The sequence below is a fragment of the Pseudonaja textilis genome, chromosome 1 (assembly GCF_049901715.1).
Source record: "Pseudonaja textilis isolate UNSWEBS1 chromosome 1, rPseTex1.2, whole genome shotgun sequence".
Classification (NCBI taxonomy): Eukaryota; Metazoa; Chordata; class Lepidosauria; order Squamata; family Elapidae; genus Pseudonaja; species Pseudonaja textilis.
Genome location: NC_141990.1, coordinates 16,034,878 through 16,057,185, shown reverse-complemented (window position 1 = coordinate 16,057,185; position 22,308 = coordinate 16,034,878). Strand labels below are relative to the sequence as shown.

At 38.0% G+C, this 22,308-nt stretch overlaps 1 protein-coding gene across 1 annotated transcript in view; it reads left to right on the top strand.

Moving 5' to 3' along the window:
• Positions 1 to 22,308, top strand: part of SPNS2 (SPNS lysolipid transporter 2, sphingosine-1-phosphate) — a 138,870-nt gene that overhangs the window by 79,526 nt on the left and 37,036 nt on the right. Inside the window, exon 4 of the mRNA XM_026708592.2 lies at positions 11,371 to 11,522. Coding sequence (XP_026564377.2) covers positions 11,371 to 11,522 — 152 coding nt within the window. The remainder of the gene's footprint in view (positions 1 to 11,370; positions 11,523 to 22,308) is intronic.

Genomic DNA, 22,308 nt, shown 5'->3' with positions numbered 1-22,308 from the left:
TCAAAGAAAAAGCTTGTATTTATTGTAATAAATAGAGGCTCATGATATACTAATACTGTAGTATATCATGAGCCTTTTTTTCTGGTGCAGATTTCTGCCATGGAGCTTTCGATTTAGAATAGGATATTCAGCAAAGAGAAAAAATTTTCATACAATGGTTATAATGCAATTTTGGTGTCCTTTGTCTGCAATTTATTTTAAATAAACTAGTTACAATATTAGTAATATAATGGGCTTCTTGCCCAATTCTACCTTTGATATGCAACCAAATGATGGCCAAAATGAACAGCTAAAATCTTCCATTGTTTGTTAATTTATAGAAGAACAATAACACCAAGGATAATCCATACATCCCTTTTAAGACTGAAATAGGAGTTGCTTTGTTCTCATTGTTACTCATTCGTTGGTTTGTTTGTTCATTTCTATACCTTGCAGACTCCTATCCTGCAAGACCAACTGTGGTGATTAAAAATAGAATTATTAAATAATAATGAGAATCAGAAAATAGCACAAAATACTATTGAATGTAAAAATTGTGGTGTACCAAAGCAATAAATAATAAATATAAATAAAATAAAATATAAATAAAAAGGGAGTTATAAATATAAAATAAGCTTGCATCAATAATTAAAAACTGACAATAAAATAGGCTACTAGGAAAGAAAAGTTAGAATAAAAAAATAGGTTTTAAGGCTTTTCTTAAAGCATAAGAAGGAACAGGCTGTTTGGATTGACTGGGGATAGAATTCCAGAGTATAGGAGCTGCATCAATTCATTTTTGTGAATTTATAGGCTATTAAGGATCACAGACGAGAAAAAGGCTGTGAAAAATGCACAATGTGAAAAAGCAAAAAGCAGAGCTTGTCTACATGGAAATGCTAGACAGAAAACTTCCTTCATACATCAGCAGCTGTTTTGAGAGAAAAAAAGTAAAGCCATTCAGACAAGGAAATGAAACTATTCATGGTAGCCCGTTATGTCCAAAACATAACAAATTGTTTTCCTCTGTCTTTGGGGAAATGTCAGGGCTGATTAAAATGTATAAAGCCACAGGGAGGATTTTTTCGGATGAAAAATTATTTGCTGCTTTCTTTAAATTGTAACATGTCAACCAGTATTTGATCAGACCAGAAGGAAAACTAGAGAATTATATTTTTCAAAAGGAATGAACAGCACTACAGACCACATTGATTAATGGATCAGTGTTCTGATTCAGTATACACTAGATAAGTGTCTCTATCTCATTGATCAGTGCTTTGCAATCTTGGCAATTTGGGAATTCTGGGAGTTGAAGTCCAGACATCATAAAGTTGTAAATCATAACAGAACTGAGAGGGTTGGGTTTTTTTTTTTTTAAAAAAAGAGCTTTACAATCCCACATATTTAAAGTGTCTTGATTCTACTAAGTGTGCAGACTACATGTTCTTAAACGTTTTGTCACAGCCAGACGGTTGTAGATACTTGCTAAATATGTTTCCATTATGCAATGTTTGTGGATTCTTTTTCAGTTGCAAATGGTCAATGCAAGCCTTTCATGTTTGGAGCTCTTTCCTACACCCTTCTCTTTTCCTAATTTAGCATTTGTTTTTCAATCCACTGATTATGTTCTTTCAGAAGGAAACAAGAAATAGGTATGGGGGCCTCAAAATAGAAATGAAAAATAGGAGCTGTAGGATCTGGACTATGCACTTAGACAAAAAAAAAATATTCTGGTAGTGTTTTCTGGCAGATATTTTCTTTGCGCTTTATGAACTAGAGTTGATCTTATATACATACATAATTATCATTAAATCATAAATGCTCAGTGATCTCAAGTACTGTGATCAAAGATACCAGCTGCTTAAAATGACCAGATCCCAAGTTAGCATAGTCAATGAGCACATCTCTTCCTGTTTTTTTCCATTCTAACCAGTAAAGACCAGAAGACAGCCCCCTCCAGTCTTGCAGTGCTAAAGAATTCATATTCCATCCAGCATCTTTCATTTTTATAATGCAAATGCTTGACACTAGGAAACACCTCAAGCTGTTAATATGCAAGCAAGTAATGGCAAATTGCCATTGTTTTTTGTTGTTGTTTCAGCCCTTCTGTGGAACACAATCTTTATTTCTGGTCTTCTTTCCAGTTTTCTTGGAGAGTGGGAGGAGAGGATTGTTTTGACAAGTAGTAAAGGTTTTCCTATACAGTGCATTGTGAGAACAGGGTTTCTTGGAGCTTTCCAAAATAAGTTTAGTTATAGCATTAATGTCCTTGACTTCTTGTAATCTCACACAGACAGTTGGGAGTAAAAGTAAAAGGGGAAACAAAATGTGGCATGCACTTTCCCAGGATATTTCGTTCTTATTCTTCTTTGCTTTATCTTTCTTCTTCCCATGCCACCCAGAATTTATAGCTACTGAAGATGCTCAGTTCACCTTGGGCTAATTGGGACACTTAATATAAACTGTAGAATCCTTGGTGCTCTCTGATCTTGGCTGTTTGCTTGAAGATGTTTCATTACCCTACTAGGTAACATCATCAGGGTGAGGGAGGATGGAGTTTGTGCTGAACTGAAAATCCCACATATTCAATCAAGCTTACTTCTATTAAGTATGCGGAAAACCTCAGTATGAAACTGAGAAAGCAAGGGGAATAGAATGGAATATCCTAGGAAAGGCAACAAACCCCACCCTCTCTTGTAAAGATGAGATTACCTCTAGTTGGGTAATGAAACATCTGCAAGCAAACAAACAACCTCCGAGAGCACCAAGGATTCCACAGTTCAACCCTGAGCTACATAAATTCTTTACTATTGGAACATAATATAGATATTGCATTTCCTTGTATATGCAGGTTGCTGATCTGGCTACCTAAGAAACTATAATCAGAATGACCTCATTTTTAGAATATAACGGTCTTCCGCTATCTGGTGACCGCAGAGGTATCAATCTACAGTTCCCATCATCTCTAACTAACATAGCCTAAACATCTGGACTAATTTTTTTGATGCTTGGTAAATGTTGGATTAGTGCCTAAAATTTCTTGGCAAGGTTTTTCAGAAATGGTTAGCCATTGCCTCTTTCCCAGGACTGAGAGAGAGGGACTGGCCCAGTGTCATCCACCTGGCTTTATACCTAAAGAAGGACTAGAATTCACAGTTCCCCCACTTTCTAACCTGGTGCACTACAGCAGACTGACTCCCTCTCTAGAAGAATACAATGTCTGTCTATGTGAATGGGGGGTGGGATCACCTTGCTGTTTAATTTACCTGCCTATTCATCTAATAGCCAGTCAGAAAACCCAAATGCCTGGTATAAAGATAATTGCTTTCTCTCTTTGTGTGCCCCAGGCATGTGGTTATTAGATGGATATGAACATGGATATGAGCAGCCAAGTTTCTGGTAGATAATTTTAGTTTCTTTTATTGCCAAAAGGGCCAATAAAATGGCATTTCATCGCTCTCATCGGACATTTATTTCTAGAGGGGGAAATGCATGCAGGAATGGTTTAATTCCAGTTGGTTGGCTAAGTTACTGGAATTAGTGTGGGAGCCAATTCTCATGCTCCAGGTTTTTTGTTAATGAGAAATGTTTAGGCTATGTTGTATTATTATCAAAAATGCTAAGGCAGTTTACAATATGATAAGTAACATTATTTATAAATAAAACTAATCTGAAAAATAGTTATTGCATACCAAAGGAGAAGGAACCATATTCCAAGGTACTCATTGTCCTTTTATAACTAGCCCAGAGATACAAACCAGTACTGATTATGTTCCCAAAGTGAGTGATATGGCCTTACGCTATTTGGGTGGCATTTTATATTACTTTATTTTGGATTATTTTGATCCCTCCTTTGCTGTTTTCAAGGTGGATTGAAAATCAATAGAATAAATAGAGATCCATTTTTTTGAAAGGTGAAACAACAGTTTGTTATAACACAGCAAGGAAAAAAAAGCAAAATTCATTATGTAGCAAAAATGCACACAACCTCAAAGAGAGAATCAAAATACCTGGCACTGGTTCTAACTGGCTGCCCAAAAGCTAAATGTAACTGCCTCCAGTAAGCTTAATTGACACCTGACTTAGGCAGTTCTAAGCCAATTAATCATAGGATTCTTAATTGATTCTATATCGGAATAAACTTTCTCATTCCTGAATATATGATACCTAAAATTTTCCTAAAGAGATTTTCTTTTCTCTTTCACATGAGAATATCTTCTATAGCAACATTTGTCATCTGCAAGTTTGTGTTAAAAACACAGAGTGTGAGATTTAAACATCTTCCATATTTATCTTATGACCTTTTAAAAAAAAAATCAAGCAGTTACCTATTTATCACATTTATATCCCACTGCAATTGAAAGAATTTTGGTGGCCTCCAAAATATTAAAAACAAATTAAAGCATCCGCAGTATCATTCAACTTAAAAAAAGTTAAATCTGCATCATGAAATCATTACCCAGTAAATCAACTTGCAACCATCACCAAAAAACCCCAATAAACCTCCCTCCCAGAATAAGAGAATAGAAGTAATCATGAATTTAAATGGGACACTTTCCAAAATAACTCAATTTTTTATTATCTATCTTCAGAGAAGAGCTTAGTGAAGAGCTTATTATCTATCTTCAGAGAAGAGCTTAGAGCATCAGTTCATCATCTGATCTCCCTTAGGAGATCCAAAGTACCAGTATTGCTACTGCAAAACAGCATATTCTACATTTTCTGCCTTTATCTCCTAGAAATGCAGAATTCCACTTTAATTATACATAGACATATTATAAAAATGCTATAGAATTCTGTCACTCAGATAAATCAGCCATCAACAGGCACGTAGAGATAAGCAACATTTACACACCATTGAAAAGAGACAGTCAAAAACCTGCTTTACAAAAAGACCAAAACACCTCCTCACCAGCAATCCAATCTGGATCAGCAGAGACTAACACCAATATTAATACTAGACCAACAATCAAGGAAATACCAACTCAAACAAACAAGCTAACAATAAACAGCAGCCTAATCAAATGAATCACCAAGAATTCTCCTAACAATACTGACAGGGCAGGCCACTATAATATAAACAGAGAACAAACCCCACTCTTTTCTACCACTGAAAACGTTTCCTAGTTTGGTAATAAATGTCTGTAAAAAAACAGCACTAAGAGCTGGATGAGGGTCATGAGAGACCATCACAAGCTCAGAGGCAACCAAGGTTCTCAGAAACAAGTTGTTCTATATTGTTGATTGCATTGGAGAGTTGACCAATTGTGGCTGGCTAAAACCAGATTTTTGTCATTTGGAAGGTTGATAACCATGCATTTTGATATCATGGCCGTTTGCAGACGAACAGAAGACTATAATTTTTTCATAGAGCCTGGAACTACTTTAAAATGCCAATGTAGATTTGATGGGCTGCCTGATTCCAGAGTCTGTGCTTCTTTCTTTCTTTGAAAATCATTTTGACTGCCCATCATACAGCATCTGCATAGCTGTCGGTGAAAGCAGAGGGCTCTGTCTAAACAGGCAAGTTGTCAAATACTATTCTTCCTTCGCCTGCATATGAGGGGAGGGCACAGATCTGAGATGGGGGAAGAAACAAGCTGAAACTCAGTCAGATATCTTACCAGTTCATTCATTGCTCATGACCCTTGTCCACCAGCTCTTAGTGCTGGTTTCTGAAATTTCAGTGGAAGGGGTGTAGCTGTAGCAACAGCTGCAGCTGCTATTGTCAACAAAGTTCATTAGCAGTTTCTTTATAAAACACATCTCACTTGTGATATATAAGCATTTTGATAACCTTCATTATTTCATTTGTAGAATTTTGAATTCCATTTCATTTTGGTGAATTCGATACAAAAAAAAAAAACCATGCTATTAAACCTTTTTAATCAAGCTATTCTCCAAAACACCTGAAGGCAGGACAAAAAGCAATGGATGAAAACTAATCAAGGAGAGAAACAACCTAGAACTAAGGGGACATTTCCTAATTGAACAATAAATAAGCGGAATGGCTTGCCTTCAGAAATTGTGGGTGCTTCATCACTGGATGTTTCTAAGAAGAGATTGAACAATCATTTCTTTGAAATGGTATAGGGCCGTGATGACGAACCTATGGTATGGGTGCCACAGGTGGCACGCAGAGCCATTTGTGAGGGCACGTGAGCCCCAGCCAAACCTATCTGCACTGTGCATGCGTGCAAATTCCAACTGATTTTCAGCCCAATTGAGGCCGTTTTTGCTCTCCTGAAGGCTCAAGGGAAGCCTCTGCAGCCTTGGGAGGCCGAAAAACAGGCTTTCCTTGAGCCTTCAGGAAGGTGAAAATGGCGCCAAACGGGCTGAAAATCAGCTGGGAGGCACTTGCATGTGCAGTGCAGGTAAGGGGGCAGGGGTGTTGCATGCACCTGCATGAGGGGGGCAGGGCACATTGCATTGTGGGTGCTGGCACGCGTGCTCTTTCGGCACACCACAATAAAAAGGTTCGCCATCACTGGTATAGAGTCTCCTGTTTGAGCAAGATTCTGGACTAGAAGACCTCCAAGGTCCCTTCCAACTCTGTTATTCTATTAAATTGCACCACATGAGTGTCATGGCGAGCATTAAAAATCAAGGGGCAAAATAAAGAGAGTGATAGAACAAAACAGGAGGCAGAATGGAGGGGAAAGTTAAAAGCCAGGGTCCAATATATAAAATGAACCCAGAGCTCAGAAGATCTTGCTGCTGAAGCAAAACTCAGCTTAATTCACTGGGCAGTCCCAGTGGGTGAATCAGTCCAGAGATCTGTTTTGCAAAGTATTATTTATGTTGAAGGAAGCGATGGAAATATGCAGTGGATATATGGAACAATCAGCAACATATTGGTTATGAAATTGTCTCTTATTATTGCTGATACGTGGCTTCTGTTGTCTCAGTTGAGGGTTTTCACCAATCCTAGTTGACTAAATCCTTTAATTGGAAATCTCAAGGAATGAAACTGAAGCATTCCTTGGTACTAAATGCAGAGCTCTGTCACTGAGCTAAAGCCTTACATGAGCATTTGGAGCTGAGTCAAACCACTGGATTGTCAATTGCTACAAGTTCTTCTCTAATTTTTTAAAATTATCCGAAGAGGATGCCCTAAACTCCTCCCTTGTTGTAATAAATTGGAGGTATACTTAAAACACATAATATTCCTTTTTCTTTTTTCTTAGATTGATGAGGCTGTGGTTTATATCTTAATGTCATTATGATTTGTTCAACAAATGACGGTAAAACAAATAGGTTAGCATATTTTTTGAATCCTCTATATATATATCATGTTTTATCTACCTGTCTGCCTATCTACTTACTAACTTACCTACTGCTTGTCTGTCTGTCTATCTCTATTAATCGAAACCCAAAGGAAGCTCTTGGTTAATGAACATAAAGAAATGTATAAGATCAAAAGAACTTTATTTGTAAATATCACAAAAGCAAAAATACAAATCATAGCAGAGGGAGGATAAAAATACCCCCCTCAAACCCTGTTAGCATTGGAAATTAAGTACTATTACATTTTTGAAAAGTGCTATGCTTTCTTTACTGTCATTAGAATCTTTTATGTTCTAAGACAATCGTTTCAGTAATGAATAGCATCAATCATCACTAGTCCTTATTTTGCAATTTGAATTTGGGACCTACTCTCTGAAGGAGTAGAGTCCAAATTTGCTTCTTCATTTGTAAGTTCACTCTTCTTGTGCTGTCCAGCCAGTTATAGGTAATGGGAATTGAGATAGTTAGTTAGGAATTGAGAGCTGTCCCCTTATAGAGGACAGAATACTTCTGATGCTTGAGAATGGCTGTCCTATTTCTTCTTAACTGTCTCATCATCTTCAGGCTACATATTTCTAGATTGTTTCTGTTTTTTCTTCTGGGACATGATCTTCAGACTTCTTACCATTTTTATCACTGTGCACTGTGCACATTTAAACTTTGCAGTTATTTTTTAAAATAGTCCACAGCTTTGCAGAAAAAGATTTGACTCAATCATGATGGCATTGTAGTTCTGAATATATAATTTTAAGATCAAGCAGAGCCATTTGTACAGGTTAGCAATTCTAATGAAAAGGATAATATTTTCCAGTTCTGTTCCTTGTCATCTTTTTAACAAAAGATTCTGGGAATCTGGTTTTCTTCATGCATATACCATATATACTCTGTTCCATTTGTGTTCCTATGGTACCACTCCTTGGAATGCTTTGCTATCAAAGGTGAAAAGCATCAAAAGAAACACTATAGTTATTTTTTAAAAAAAATGTGGGATCAAAAATGCACAAAATTTTACACACTCACACACATTTTTGAAGCCTCGATCATATCATATGGGTTTTTCTAATGCTTCATGACCCAGGATTTAAGGATCATGTGCCTTTTTTGAGACAATAAGACTATTGCCTTTGGGCTTTAGACATACTTCACCAGATTATCATTTTGTCAGTAGCTGCAAATCTTTTGGGAAACAAGAATGCAATTCTCATCTTGTGAACTACTTGGGGAGCAGAGCGAAAGGAGCAAGACAAGAACTTGTTAAGACATTATTAAAGTATGGATTACTTGCTTGCTTCAATTATATCACACCAGTATACCAACAGTCAGAACTGTGTCTTTAGCATAAATCCAATAATGCATATGTATTTAGGTAGTAAAGGATTTAACTGAACGAGATCCATGGCTTTCATTATTCTCAATCACTTTGTTGACTTAGCAGAAGCAGGAGTCATTTTCCTTACAATGATATCTCAGCAATGGGTATTATTGGTTGATTTCCCCTCCCCCCCATCTTCTACCCAAGTTAAACAGTTGAATAGCAATATTTAGAAAAAGCTGAATCAATATGCGAGGCTCACTTCTGAAGTTTTTGGAAAGTAGTATATGGTTTCTTGCAGTATCTTGAGACAGACCACCATGATAAATCATTAATCTATTTTGTTATTCTGTTATTATTCTGTCCAAAAATACCCATGGATTGCTTACATAAACCATATGTATTTTATGGCACAAATGCTCTAAAAACTAGCTCTGATGTCTCATGGAAGCTTCTGTTTTTAAAAACAGAAAGAAATAACATACTTGTTTAGCTGGTTGAAATATGTTTACCCTGCTAGCCTCCAAAAGACTAACAAACATCATTGAAAATTTAAAATACAATGAAATTTCAGTTTTATAGCTCTTGATACAATGGACTCTGCATGCAATACAGAATAGACCAAATTCTATCATGATTTATGGCATTTACACAGTGATGCAGTTATGTTAATAACATCACCATGCCAATGATGCAGATGATATAATTTGCAATATTTGTATCACAGCAATGTCATATTCTTCCATTTGCTGAACTTTAGAGAATATCATGTCCCCACCCACCTGATTGGTTTGTAAAATAAAGGTTCACTGTCATTAATAGCAAGTATATTTTTTCTTGGAATTAAAAAATGGTTACCTCATTTCATCTTAGTGCCGTCTTAGGTCTCCATGGTTAACACTTAGGAGATGGAATTCTGAGCTATATTATCATTAACCTTGGACAAGTTAATGTAATAATATATTAGATATATTAACCCTACTATAAGGAAGACCTTTCTGATGGTGAATCTTTACAACAATGGAACATACTTATTAAGGTTAAGGTTCTCTTAGCATGGATAGTTTAATATGTTTTCCTGCACAATAGAGTGGGGTGAATCAGATGATCCTTGGAGTTTCTTCCAAGTCTATATTTCTATTTTACATACTATCCTTTATGCATTTGCTGTGTGTGTGTGTGTGTGTGTGTATGTGTGTTTGTGTGTCTTCCATCAACTTTAAAACTGCCTAAATTGATGGCTGTTGCTTCATCTTGTAGATTAGATTAATTGTACATCATTCCGAATCTCCCGCCATTCAGCTTCAATGGGGGATTCTGAATTATACTATTTAATGGGAAGGAAAAAATCCTTTCATTGATTGTCCTTCCCATTTTAATTTTGCTAACATATCTCTCTTCTGAACAAAGTATCTTTAGGTGTATATATATATCTATGCACATACTCAAACGTCTTCATTTGTGGAGACACGATGTACAAAATTAAAAATTCATCATCCTCTTTATTCTTGTTGCTGATTAACTCACATTCCACATTTTTTCTTGAACATCACCATTTATTTTAAAATGAGTCTTGGCTTCCCTAGGCATCAGCAAATCTGCTTGATATTCTAGAGTGGTTTAGCATTGGGTAATGAACAGTCATTAAATAGCCCTGAGTCACAAGTTTGCTTTCTGCTTTTAGGGTTCAGCCTACGCACATCTGCCTACTGTATGACAAGGACAGCTGGAGACATTTAATTAGACCTATAATTATAGGGCATGTGGTAACATTGCTGCTCTCAAAAGGGGGTATCAAGGTGGGGCTACTGACTGTTGAGAAAGAAAAGGTGAAGACTTATTTGTCCATGGTGCTTAACCAAGATGCTGGACAGACAATGTTACCTGCTTTGAGACAAGTGGTAGAATATTACTGGTTTTTAAGGTGGAAAAAAATAAGCAATCTTGACTTGGAATAGTCAAAAAGCAGAAAATAGGATCTCTGAGTGACTATGTAACTGGGCTCACTCATTATGTTATCTCCAGATTTCTTTTAATTGTGGTTTCTTGGACAAGCCATAGTGGACAAGTTCACACAAAAGCTAAACCACATAAAACAGGATTTTGCAAGCCCTGTAAGTTTGGTTCACACATCATATCAAATTGAAACCAGACAGGACATATTGTGTTTTGGACATCGCTTGTTTAATGTGTACATACTTTCTTCTTCCATCTCCTTTTGAATCTTCACTTGTAATCCCAGTTTTTCAATACTGCTGAGAAAGCTTATGTTCTTTATAATATTCTATATCAGTGTTTCTCAACCTTGGCTGCTTGAAGATGTGTGTGTGGACTTCAACTCCCAGAATTCCCCAGCCAGCATTTGCATTTTCTGGCTGGGGAATTGTGGGAGTTGAAGTCCACACATCTTCAAGCAGCCAAGGTTGAGAAACAATGATGGTCCCAAACTTCATATGATCTCTCAACCAACCTGTCATCTTGTAAAGTCCCTCCTCCTTGATTGAAATTATAGAGATAAGCCAGGGATTTGGTGGGTGCCATTAAAGGCCTCTAAACATAATGATGCATGAAACCACTGCACTGAGAATGCTAGTCCCTAGAGATGCATCATAGTTTCCATGCTAATCAATTCCTATATTGAACTTCCTGGATCATTAGTGTGTGTGTGTGTGTGTGTGTGTGTGTGTGTGTGTGAAACCAAGGCACAAAGTTTGCCTAGTTTTTGATAGCTGTGGAAATTGTATTAAAAATGAAAATAACTGATTCATTTTTTTCCTGACTTTTCCCTGCAGTACTTTTGGCTGTTTGTCCTCTCCCGAGGTTTGGTTGGCATTGGCGAAGCTAGTTATTCTACCATCGCTCCAACTATTATCGGAGATCTCTTCACCAAAAACACTCGGACACTTATGCTGTCGGTCTTTTATTTTGCAATCCCTCTCGGCAGGTATTTGCTTGTTTAATACATGTCTTTGCTAGATTTCATTTCTTGTATGAGCTAATTCATTTCTTTTTCAAGATGTAATCCTTTCAGCTTCAACTCACAGTCTCTGGGTTTTCTAGATTCCTTTAGATTAGCCCTGTTAGTCTGCAGCAGGAAAATTGAGGCACGTTCCTGGCATTGCTTTGAGATTCAGAAAATTCAGTTAATCAGAAGCAGGGAATGTTACATCTTTGAAAAGGGTATTAATGGCCAGCTGGCTGGCTGAAAATATTAAATCATAGAATGATTTTGCTTATAGATGTTTGTGATGTTAGCCATCCTTGAAAATTTTGTATCTGGAGTCATTTTATGGAGCAATGAAGCCCTAAATTAATATGTTAATATCAAAATAATTTGATGTAATAAAACAGCAGGTAGTTTGAACCACAATTGCAAAAGGCATATAACCCAAAATACATAATATTTCTGTAAATTTCCATAGGAAATGCTTCCTTCCTGCAATCTTATTTATTTTTTAAAAAACTGTCTGGGTGTTTTTAACTTGGGAGTTTTTGTTATGTTTTTCTATTCCAATTTCTTATTATATTGATGCATAAAGTTTATTTATTAGTTTGCTATTGGTCAACTTGAGCCTCTGGAATGAGAGGATGGATACACATTTTATATATGTAGGTAGAACATTAATGATCTTATAATCTTATAATCTACTTTTTACCAGATTTTATACCTGTTGTTCTATGTGTAATGGAATTATGTCACTGAGTTACTTGATAATGTTTGTTAATCTCAGTTCAATAAATAAGGATCTGAGATGGTTCAATAAATAAACTAGCTGAGACATTCCAAGAAAAACTATCTGAGAGAGTTCAATAAATAAAAAACTTTATGCTTTGGCTAAAAACAATATTTGGGTTCCTATTCTAAGTGAGGGGGCTCTTCATCATTAATCCTATAGCTACCTCTGATTTGCTTGGTGTTTTCTGAAAGGATCAAGGGGAAATAAAAGAGGATGGATATCAATAAAAGACTTAATTGATATTGAATTCAGTTTTCTGAAGCAGGCTTGTATAGTGGCTCAAGAAAACCATTGAGTTCTCAGCCTTGAATGTGAAGTGTCTGGCCTGTCTGATAGTATCTCATCCACTCCCTCAATAAAAGATATTGAATAAATAAATACAAAAAAAAAGGATGGATATGAAATGTAGTGGTTACCTAAATTTTCTTTGGTCATCTTAAATTTTACTTATTTGGAGGATGCAGATGAGTTATAATCACAAGACACAGGATGAGCCAGATGATTTGTGTTAATAATAAAAATTGTATTTTATTCTGCTTTTCCTCTAGCAATGCCAGGCAGCATTTATTTGGGGTTCTTTCTTTCCTTTTCATCCCTGTAAGTCAAGACTGTCAAACTCATGTTGTCATGGCATGCAATGTAGCGGGACTTTCCCCCCCTTCACTAAACCGGATGTGGGCATGGCCAGCGCATGACGCATCCGGCACATTGGCTGGGAGTTTGACAACCCTGCTGTATGTAAATGTGGCTGAGAAAACGGGAGGAAAAAGGGAAGATCCAGTGTCTTCATCTGGGTCTCCCTAGCCTCAGTTCAAAAACCACTAGGAAAGATCCTGGGATCATCAGCCCACTGCTCCATTTTCTATGTACACCTGAGAGCAGTGAACTTCTGAATAAATTTGCTGAAATGGCAGTCTGAATGAATGACCAAGAGGGGTCTTCGGTGACTATATTTGTACATGTTTTGCTTGGTTTCTGAGGTAATCTGTTTTTTGGAAGATGAACAATAAAAGAGACCAATCAATTTGACTGGATTTCCACAACGTATTAAAGCCCAGAAACATCTTCTTGGGGTCAAAGCTCATTACATTTTGTCTCTTGTGAAAATGCAGCGGCTATGGCTTTTCTAATCTGGTTAAATAAATCGTGATTTAGCCAGATACACCATTGTACCGCTTGCATTAGAAGTACACCATGATTAAGTGGATTATGTGAAAGGGTCAGTAGACATACAAGTACTCTGAATTTAAGTGGGGGACGAACACCATTTACTCAAAATTGCCATGTATATGAGTTAAAATGTACTGAGTCAGGGGTATCATGCAAACATCTGGTTTTTATCCAGTGAGCTATTTTTCCAGTCCTCAAAAGAGATTGATTGATTGATTTGACTTATATATATCTGCCCATCTTATGTACCATAACGCTGGATGGCTCTCAGGGGAAAAAAAATGAAAACATAAAAACTGTAACAAAAATGCCAGCACTTACACATTCTAACCTATCCACATTCAAGTGTACGGGGCTTCTACTGTGCTCTATTCCAACTGTCAAATACTTCCTGGAGAAAGTGGAAAGAAAGTTTGCTCTCCCCAAAAGGGAACTTCTGATGCAATCGTATATTTCTAGATCCCCAGGTACATACTGTATTTGATCCGGTTAACGGCTGATCAGGTTAAACATGTTGTGTATGCAGGACCAATAAGTCATTGGTATCCTGTGTTGGAACTTCACATATTTATTTTGGGCTTAACTACAAACAGTGGAGTTCTTGATGCTCTCTGAACCTGCTTGTTTGCTTGCAGATGTTTCATTACCCAGCTAGATAAAATCATCTGTATGAGAGACTAGGATATTTTCTCCCATCTTATATGCAGGAGCTTGCTCTGCCAGTGTTGTTGAGGGTGTGGTTTTCTTCTTGGTAGTTCCTTAATTAGGGTATAGTTTTATGTTTGTTTGTTGATTTGATTGATTATCTGATGAATTATAAATGCCAAATCACATCCTTTTCTGCCTTTCTCTACCCAGGCACATGGCGTAAACAGTAGGATAGTACTTCATGTTCAGCACTGATGTTATAGTCCTTGGTTGAGCCCAGATGTTCCCTTGGTGTTTACTGCCTCAAGGGTGAATTTGTCATATTTAATACTGCATCAGATGATTCAATGTGCAGATAGGCGCTGCTGATCATCAGATGCTGGGGATTTTTTTAATTATGTGCCATCAAGTTAGGAGCAACTCTTAGAGTCCACATACTGTAAATAAATCTTCTGCAACTCTGCAATTTCCAACAATGCAATTTGTGTCCAGAATGTGATAATGCCTGATAGCAATTTAGAAAGCTATAGTTCAAATACCTGGAGAGAAAAAGATTGTTTTGGTAACTCAACCATTCATGCTACTGGATTGGGACATAGGAAATTTCTTTTCATCCAAATATGTTAGTTTGCACAACAAAAATTCTAGGCTAAACAGGATTGGTTGCTTGAAGGCTGTCTGAATAGAGGGCTGTTTTGTTTTGTTAATCCAGATATAGCGATTAAGCAATGCTGTGTTAACTCAGCCCTAGTATTGTATGGTATTACCTCCTGTGATTTATTTTGTTTTCTAGATGTAGTTTACAATTCGTACCGTGTTAAATTGGAAGTCTGCCTATACGGTAATTGTAGCTCTCTTATAATCCATTTTTATGCTGTTTTGGATATATACTCATTGCAGTAAGTGACAGAGGCTTGAATAATACTCACAGGATCACTCACTGAGAAGCAGGTGTTGTGAGTTTGGTAAAAAAAAAACCTGCCACTCCACAACTTCTCAAATCTACCTGAAAAGGAAGATTTTATGCTGCCCTACGTATAACTATCTTTTGCAATGTTTCCATTTGACAGAAAGAGAAAACGAAGGGCGGAGTATGACGTGATAGCAGTCTTCCATTATTTGAGGGGCTGACACAGAAAAGAGGGGGTCGAGTTTTACTCAAAGTACCTGAGGGCAGGATAAGAAATAACAAGTGGAAGATGATTAAAGAGAGGCCCAACCTAGAACTAAGAATTTCCTGACAGTGGGAGCAGTTAATCAGTGGAACAGATTGCTTCTAGAAATTGCAGGTACTCCATCACTGGAGGTTTTTAAAAAGACACCAGACAGCCATTTATCCATAATGGTGTAAGGTCGTGATGGTGAACCTATGGCGTGCATACCACAGGTGACACACAGAGCCCTCTCTGTGGGCACGTGAGCCGTTGCCTCAGCTCAACTCCACCGCACATGCGCGCGTGCACTTCCCACCAGCCAATGGTCTTCAGGTCTCTGCCACGCATGCGTGAGGACAGGGTGCATGCGCAGGCAGGGGTGGGATTCTACCAGTTTGCACCTATTCGCTAGAACCGGTTGTTAACATTCTAAGCAGTTCGTAGAACTGGTTGTTAGAAGAAATTACTGGCCTAATCCTGTAAGGAAGGCAGGAAGGAAACATTCTGGTGTTGCTTACAGAACCTGCCTCTCTTTGTTAACTCTAATTACATTCTTGGCAGGACTAGATTTCCTGCCTCAGAAATGTCTCTGGAGTTTTTTTCCCTCCTTTGCTGATACTTTGCTTGTGTGGAGTAACCATTTAAAGTTACAGTGACACTGAAAAAAGTGACCTATGACCATTTTTCACACTTACGATTGTTGCAGCATCCCCACAGTCATGAGAGGCCAGGCGAGGAGATGCGTGCCTCGATGTGAGTGATGTTGAGTTGGCCACACCCAGCCAATAGCATGACCACCAAGCCATGCCCACCCAGTCACATGACCACCAAGCCACACCCACCACCTAAGCCATGCCCACAGAAATTTTTTTGTTAAAAATTTTGAATCCCACCCCTGTGCACAGGGGACACATGCGTATTGCATTTTGGAGATGCCTGCACGTGCATGCTTTGGGCACTCTGTGCCGAAAAGGTTAGCCATCACTGTATAAGGCCTCCTAAGCAGAGGATTGGACTAGCCTAGAAGACCTCGGAGTTGCCTTCCAATCCTATGATTTTATGTTTTACGTCCCTTTCCATGGGACCAGAGAGAAGGTCTAAGCTCAGATAGAATGGAATGGAATAGAACTGGAAGGGACTTTGGAGGTCTTCTAATCCAGCCCACTGCTGAAGCAGGAGAACCTATACTATTTCAGATATAATATTTCAGTTGTGACAACCCCTTTAAAAATAAATAAATAAGCTGGGCTAATTCTGCAGGCTGACGGCTGCCTTTGGTGCGTGTTTTTTCCATTTAGGCTCTCTTATCAGTCGGGCACATTCTTCTCACTTGTGGACAAGAGGAAGTCTCCATCTTCACAATGCCTGACCCCAAGTTTGGCAAGGTTGGAGACAGGGTGGGCACGTGAGGCTCACCACCAAATTCCAAACAGTAAGGCTGTTTCCTGTGGAGAAACTCAGCCCTGTGTGTTTATTTCCATTGGGGAAAACCTTTCCCATAACGAGCCGAGTGACAAAATGTCTACAAGAGGATGTATTTCTGCTTTTGCATAGCGTACAAATTGGAGACAAAGACATGAAAGCATTCCATTTGCTCTTCAGGAATGAGTATATCTATCTGCCTGTTTATCTCCTCTTGGTAAGGCCAGCTATTTTTCCTGAAGGTTTCAAGGAAGCTTGACTGAGTTCGGGCTATTAGCATTTCTTTCCTGTAGCATTTTTGGAATAGCAGCCATTCCGGTTCCTGCAGCCTTGGTAAAGAAGCCTGCAGATTTAGAAGCCCGAAAAACATATTTTGCTATGATGAGTTGGGCTGGCTGCAGAACCATGGAAAGTTCAGCCCTTTTTCTGGAAGGGGAATACTTGGATTTCCCTAGAAGGGGAATACTTGCCTTCAGAAGTTGTAAGTGCTCCAGCACTGGAGTTTTTTAAGAAGAGATTGGACAACCATTTATGTGAAAAGGTATAGGGTCTCTTGCTTGAGAAGGAGGTTGGACTAGAAGACCTCTAAGGTCCCTTCCAACTCTGTTATTCTATTATGGCTCCTGTACAGGTAGTCCTCGACTTACAGCCATTTTTGGCAGCCATTTAAAGTTACAACAGCACTGAAAAAAGTGACTTTCAACCAATTCTTACATTTCTGGTTGTCATAGCATCCCCATAGTCAAAATTCTTGGCAACCAGTATGTATTTACAACAATTGCAGTATCCCAGGGTCATGTGATCACCATTGATGAGCTTCCCAGCCGGCTTCCATCAAGCAAAGTCAGAGATGGGAAGCAGATTTGCTTGACAAATGTGACCAAAAAAAAAGTTATAAAATTGGGCACGACTTACTTAGCAACTGCAATGGAAATTCTGGTCCCAACTGTGGCCGTAACTCAAGGACTACCTGTATTTCTCAGCCTGAAGTAGATGAAAGGACTTTTGTTTTCCCTTGTCATCCACTCCCTTGCTGAACACAAGACACCTGTCTCCAAGGCATTCCTGTGGGAACCATGCAAGGTTTTAAATATAAGGCAAACGTATAATTAATTAAATGAATTGCATAATTAAATGTAAAATAAGCACTGGAAACATGCACAGCAACAAAACATTGGCATATATACTGTAAGAAGGATGTGGAGGAATTAGGAGGGCAGAACTGGGAAGACGGTGAGAGGCTTGGAGGCTAAATTCTGTGAAGGACGATGAAAAGAACTGAGTTATCTGTAACCTAGGGAAGAAAAGGCTGAGGGAAGACATGATCACAGTCTATCAATATTTGAAGGGCTGTTGCAGGGAAAGAGGTGGATTTCTTCTCCACAGTACCTGAGAGTACAGCAAGAGGGGAAGACAAGTGGAAGCAGATACAGTATAGGTGGTACCTGGCTCAATAGTAGTAACTGTGAGGGGGATCTTGGAGTCCTAGTGGACCATCACTTAAATATGAGCCAGCAGGGTGCTGCAGCTGCCAAAAAGGCCAATGCAATCCTAGGCTGCATTAACAGAGGGATAGAATCAAGAGCACATGAAGTGTTAATGCCACTTAATAATGCTTTGGTAAGATCCCACTTGGAATACCGCATCCAGTTTTGACTGCCACAATATAAAAAAAGATGTTGAGACTCTAGAACTGGGCTGTCAAACTCCCGGCCCACGGGCCAGATACATCATGTGCTGGCCACGCCCACTCCCAGTTTAGCGAAAGGGGGGGGAATCCTGATATGTCATGTGACGCCATCATGACAATGTGAGTCTGACACCCCTGCTCTAAAAAGAGTGCAGAGAAGAGCAACAAAGATAATTAGGGGACTGGAGACTAAAACACGTAAAGGATGGCTTCTGGAAATGGGTTATGTCTAGTCTAGTGAAAAAAAGGACTGGTGGTGACATGATAGTAGTGTTCCTATATCTAAGGGGTTGCCATAAAGAAGAGAGAGTCAACATTCTCCAAAACACCAGAAGGCAGAACAAGTAGCAATGGATGGAAATTAATCAAGGAGAGAAGCAACCTAGAACTAAGGAGAAATTCACTGACAGTTAGAACAATTAATCAGTGGAACAACTTGCCTCCAGAAGTTGTGAATGCTCCAACACTGGAAGTTTTTAAGAAGAGACTGGGCAACCATTTATCTGAAATGGTATAGGGATTCCTGTCTGAGCAGGGGGTTGGACTAGACAACCTCCAAGGTCCTTTTAATTCTGTTATTGAGAGAGATCCAGACTCAAAATAAAAAAGGGGGAGTGGAATAGCCTGTCTCTTGCAGATGTGGGTGTCCTCTCACTGGTTTCAAACAAAGGTGGGATAATCATTGTTATATGATAGCTAGAGGTGTTTGACTAGAAGTTTTCCAAAGTCCTCTCTTTGATTCTAGGGATATAAGAAGAGCTCAGTACAGTAGATTAGACCAAACTCCAAAAGAACAGAAACAGATCAAAGACAGATCAACTGGTTTCTTTTTGGAAATCCAGATGTAAGGCAGTAAGATAATATCAATTCTTTACTACAGAGGTCAGCAACTTTCTCAAGTGTGTACACCACAAAATTTTTGTTTAAAAAAGGCCCAAACCTCAGATTGCTTAGCAGACAGTCTCAAATGAATAACTCCATAAGGAAACCAATATTTCATCGTATGCCAGCTGTTTTTTTTAATTGTTCAACATTTATTTTAGGGGTTAAATAAATCAGATATGTGTATTGTGAAAATTTTTGCACTTGATAGTCTTCCTTATATTTGTGCAGCAACTAATGCTTGGATATATACTGTATCCTGCCCTAGAACTGGAAGTTGTGACTAAACGTTTTGTTTTGTTTAGAGGCTATCTTTATATTTTCAACAGTTGTCAGCCAAGTTCCCAAGAATTCCACGAAGCAGGCATGAAGTCAATCAAACTGCTAATATTTTTATTTATTTGAGAACTTCCTTTAAAATCAGAGTAGTTAACACAATGGCATTTATAAATCCAACCCTTCGTTCTTTATTATGTACAGCAATTCAAATACTGACTATTTGCACTACTTAAATAGTTGCTCCAGGTTTGGAAATTTAGGCTGGTGAAATGTTAACCTTAATCAGCATAAAAACTTAAATAAAATATGTGGTGAGAACACTTATTTAGTGGCAATTTGCATTTTGCAGCATCTTTTGGCATAACAAAACACGTTCAACTGTCACGGGATTTCTCTTTCTTTTGGTTTTTTTCCATAAATATCTTTTTTTGTTCTGTTTTGTTTTTCAGATTTCACCTTTTTGTTTGTGGGAAGTGCTATTTTGGGTAGCTAAGTATTGGCACTCCCACTTGGAAATAAAAGAAGAACATATGTAGAAAAATGAAAGGTTAAAAAGATAGAAATATTCTTGGACTTCTAGAATGGATGATTCTTTTAAATTCTTTGACATTGTTTTCATGGACAATTGATTCTGTGGCCAGCTTTACGTATTAATAAGGCAGAAGGGATTATTTTGAATTTAGCATAGCATGCTGTCTGAACCCAGCTATTTATAGTACAGGTAGTCCTCAACTTACGATCACAATTGAGCCCAAAATTGATGCTGCTAGGTGAGAAATTTGTTAAGTGAGTTTTGCTCCATTTTACGACTTTTTCTTGCCACATTTGTTAAGTGAATCACTGCAGTTGTTAAATTAGTAACACCATTGTTAAGTGAATCTGGCTTCCCCATTGACTTTGCTGGTCAGAAGGTCACAAATGGTGATCCCGTGACCCCAGGACGCTGCAAACCATCATAAATATGAACCAGTTGTCAAGCATCCAAATGTAAATCATATGACCTTGGGAATGCTGCAATGGTCATAAGTATGAAAAATGGTCATAAGTCACTTTTTCCATTTCCTTCGTAACTTCGAATGGTCACTAAATGAACAGTTGTAAGTTGTGGACTACTTGTATACATAAATAATGTAAGAATTTAAGCTATCTCCCCCCACAACCAAATATTCCCTTTGTGTCCACTATGCTTCTTGTTCTGAACATTCACCGAACATTTGTGAGAGCTAATTTATTTTTTGGCAAATGAACTGGCACATGTTCCATTTTATGTGAATGCCCACAATGCATTTTTTAAAAATTGTATATAAAGAGCCACGGTGGCACAGTGGTTAGAGTGCAGTACTGCAGGCTCCTTCTGATGACAGCCAGCTGCCTGTAAGTTGGCAGTTCGAATCTTAGTAGACTCAAGGTTGACTCAGCCTACCATCCTTCCGAGGTCAGTAAAATGAGGACCCAAATTGTTGAGGGCAGTAGGATGACTCTGTAAACCGCTTAGAGAGGGCTGTAAAGCACTATGAAGCGGTATATACGTCTAGATGCTATTGATATATGCTCTGCCCAAAAGGATTGTCTTTATCCTGAATTTAGCTTATAGCATGTTATTTTTACAAAGTTAATTGTGGTTCATAATTCAATAAACGGTAGTTAATCAAAGGTTCTTGGAGCCCAAATATCTCAGCCCTATTCTACATGTTCTAAGACGAGATAACTCTGCAAAACAAAATAAATTATGAGTAGTTCTCAATTTACGACTATTGGTTTAACGACTGTTCAAAGTTACAACAATGCTGGAAAAAAAAGGAGTTACAACTGGCTCACACACCACTATCACAGCACCCCCCGCCCCATGGTTACATGATCAAAATTTGGGCATTTGGCAACTGGCATACTTTTTTAAAAAATTGATTTTCTATTAAATACATTTCTTAGTGCTTAATAAACATTGTGTTGTCTGGGTATTTAATTTGCTTAACAATACAAATTTACATTCTTAATATCCACCCATTTTTTCCAACCATTGGTAAAATAGATTCCATGTTTGATAATATTCTGCATATTCTTTCTGTTTAATTTTCAATGTCAATCTACCCATTTCTGCACAATCTAGTATCTTCCTGACTATCTCTTCATCTCGCGGTAACTGGCAATAGATTTATGATGGTTGGAGCAATCCAGGGTCACATGATTGCCATTTGCAACCTTCTCAGCCAACTTTTGATAAACAAAGTCCATAGGAAGAAGCTGGATTTGCCTAACAATCATGTGATTCACTTAAGGATCACACAGTGAGCCATTTAACAACTGCAGCAAAAAAAGGTTGTAAACTCAGATGCAACTCAAGAGTCGCCTTGCTTAGCAAAGGAAGTGCTGGTCCCAACTATGGTTATAAGTTGAGGACTACCTGTCCCTGTATTATAGTGTTTTATATCAATTTTGCTAGACAGATTTTCCAAAACAAATCCTGGGAGTTATAGTACAGAGAAGATGCCAAAATATTTCATAATAAATCTGTAGGAAGAGTCCACTAAAGTCCTCTTAGTGCAACAATTCACTGGAAATGGGGTACAAAAGTCATTAAAATAGGCCAGGCAATTGAAAAAATGCCTTTATGAACCAGACATAATTATTTTTAATGAGATCACTAGGACTCTGCCTGTGATGCAATGTGGAGCTTGTGTGGATTTTTGTGATTGCAAAAATATATATAGCTTGCGAGTGTGTAGAAATCTCTTACATTAGAAATTTAGA